Below are 1,595 nucleotides of genomic sequence, written 5' to 3' on the forward strand. Positions count from 1 at the left end.
CAGTCGCACAGGTACACGTACTGCTGTGCACGGAAGAGCTGCATCAGCTGTGAGGACGGGCGCTGCACCGAGACGATGGACACGGTGTGCGTCTCAAACGGGAAGGTGGCCATGAGGTCGTCCTCGGCGCCGTCGGCGTTGAGGGTGAGGTAATCGATGTGGCGCGGCACAGCGAAGGCGCGAAAGAGGTGCGCAAACGTGACGGCTCGCACCGTGCTCTCCCGCTCATAGTCCGCCGCCTCGAGACGTTCGAGCACGCGAGCCACCTCCCCTTCCCGGCCAGCGACGACGGCGTTCTCGAGGGCACTGTAGGGGCTGCGAGCCCCGAACGGTCGCTCCAACGTCAGCGGCACCGTGCCTTCGACTTTCGCCACGCCGACACCAACCACCGTGCAGCTGCGGGTGGAAGTGAGCCGCTGCTGGAAGTAGGGCCGAGGCTCGAGGCACAGCCCGCCCCACCCGTAGTCGCGCTCGAGCGCGAGGGTGTTGGAGTCCTTGACGGGATCGCTGGCGGTGAGGTCGATGAAGTAGCCGCCTCGCTTGGCGCCCAGCAGCGCCAGCACCGCCCGGTCCTGCTGCGCCGAGCTGTGCCACGCTCCCGAGCGCCCGTTTGCTAGCGGCATGGCGGGAAGTGTCGAGCGGACAAAGGGCTCGTTGGAGAAGCACTCGCCCTTCGAGCACCTGGGGAGCTGCCAGAGCCGCCCGGTGCCTGCTGCGGCATGCCCGATGGGCGTTGGGGCGGCATAGAGCGGCGCCGGCCCCTCGATGAGAGTGGCTCGCTCCGCTTTTGTGCGAGTGCCAACGCCAAACGCGAGCGCCTAGTGAGGGAAGGGCGCGGGTGGGTCAGAGGTGTCAATCGCACCGTGGCCAGAGAGCAACGGCGGGAGCGCCTGGTGGACCGAGACGAGTTTTGGCACACCGCCCGTCCAGCTGAGCTGCCCATCGTCGGTCGATTTGAAGGGGCAGCGGTAGGTTCCAAAGGCGGCTTCACAGTGCCGCATGAGCCGGTGGCGCCCATCTGGGCTCCATGCCCACCGCCGCCAGCTGTGGCACACCTTGCCGACGCGGATGTCGGTTGCCGACGAGATGGACGGAGCCTTGCGGACATGCAATGGTGTGAGGAGGTGGGAGGGGCGGACTCTCACTTGGCGTTTCCCGCTAATCAGAGCGCCTCGCGGTGCACAAAGAGCATGTTGCCGGCCAGGCCGCAGTCGCACAGGTACACGTACTGCTGTGCACGGAAGAGCTGCATCAGCTGTGAGGACGGGCGCTGCACCGAGACGATGGACACGGTGTGCGTCTCAAACGGGAAGGTGGCCATGAGGTCGTCCTCGGCGCCGTCGGCGTTGAGGCTGAGGTAATCGATGTGGCGCGGCACAGCGAAGGCGCGAAAGAGGTGCGAAAACGTGACGGCGCTGGTCCCGGCTCGATCGCCCCCCTCTCCCAACGCCCGCTGCCACTCGGCAGCGGTGCCGATCCCGGGCTGAGACTCATTCGTGATTGCAGCCACCCGACACCTGCGCGTCGTGTTGGTTCGCAGCTGGAAGTAGGGCCGAGGCTCGAGGCACAGCCCGCCCCACCCGTAGTCGCGCTCG

The 1,595-nt window shown here is 67.1% G+C and overlaps 1 protein-coding gene across 1 annotated transcript; it reads right to left on the minus strand.

Annotated features, from left to right (window-relative positions):
- Positions 1-9: 9 nt before the first annotated feature.
- EMIHUDRAFT_124441 (hypothetical protein) lies at positions 10-1,517 on the minus strand (the record flags this gene model as incomplete). Its single annotated transcript, XM_005765985.1, has 3 exons — positions 10-818; positions 1,056-1,097; positions 1,184-1,517. Coding segments are annotated over 3 exons (1,185 nt in total), but the record flags the coding sequence as incomplete, so codon positions are not given.
- Between the last annotated feature and the right edge of the window lie 78 nt (positions 1,518-1,595).

The sequence above is a fragment of the Emiliania huxleyi genome (genome assembly GCF_000372725.1).
Source record: "Emiliania huxleyi CCMP1516 unplaced genomic scaffold EMIHUscaffold_5294, whole genome shotgun sequence".
Taxonomy (NCBI): domain Eukaryota; phylum Haptophyta; order Isochrysidales; family Noelaerhabdaceae; genus Emiliania; species Emiliania huxleyi.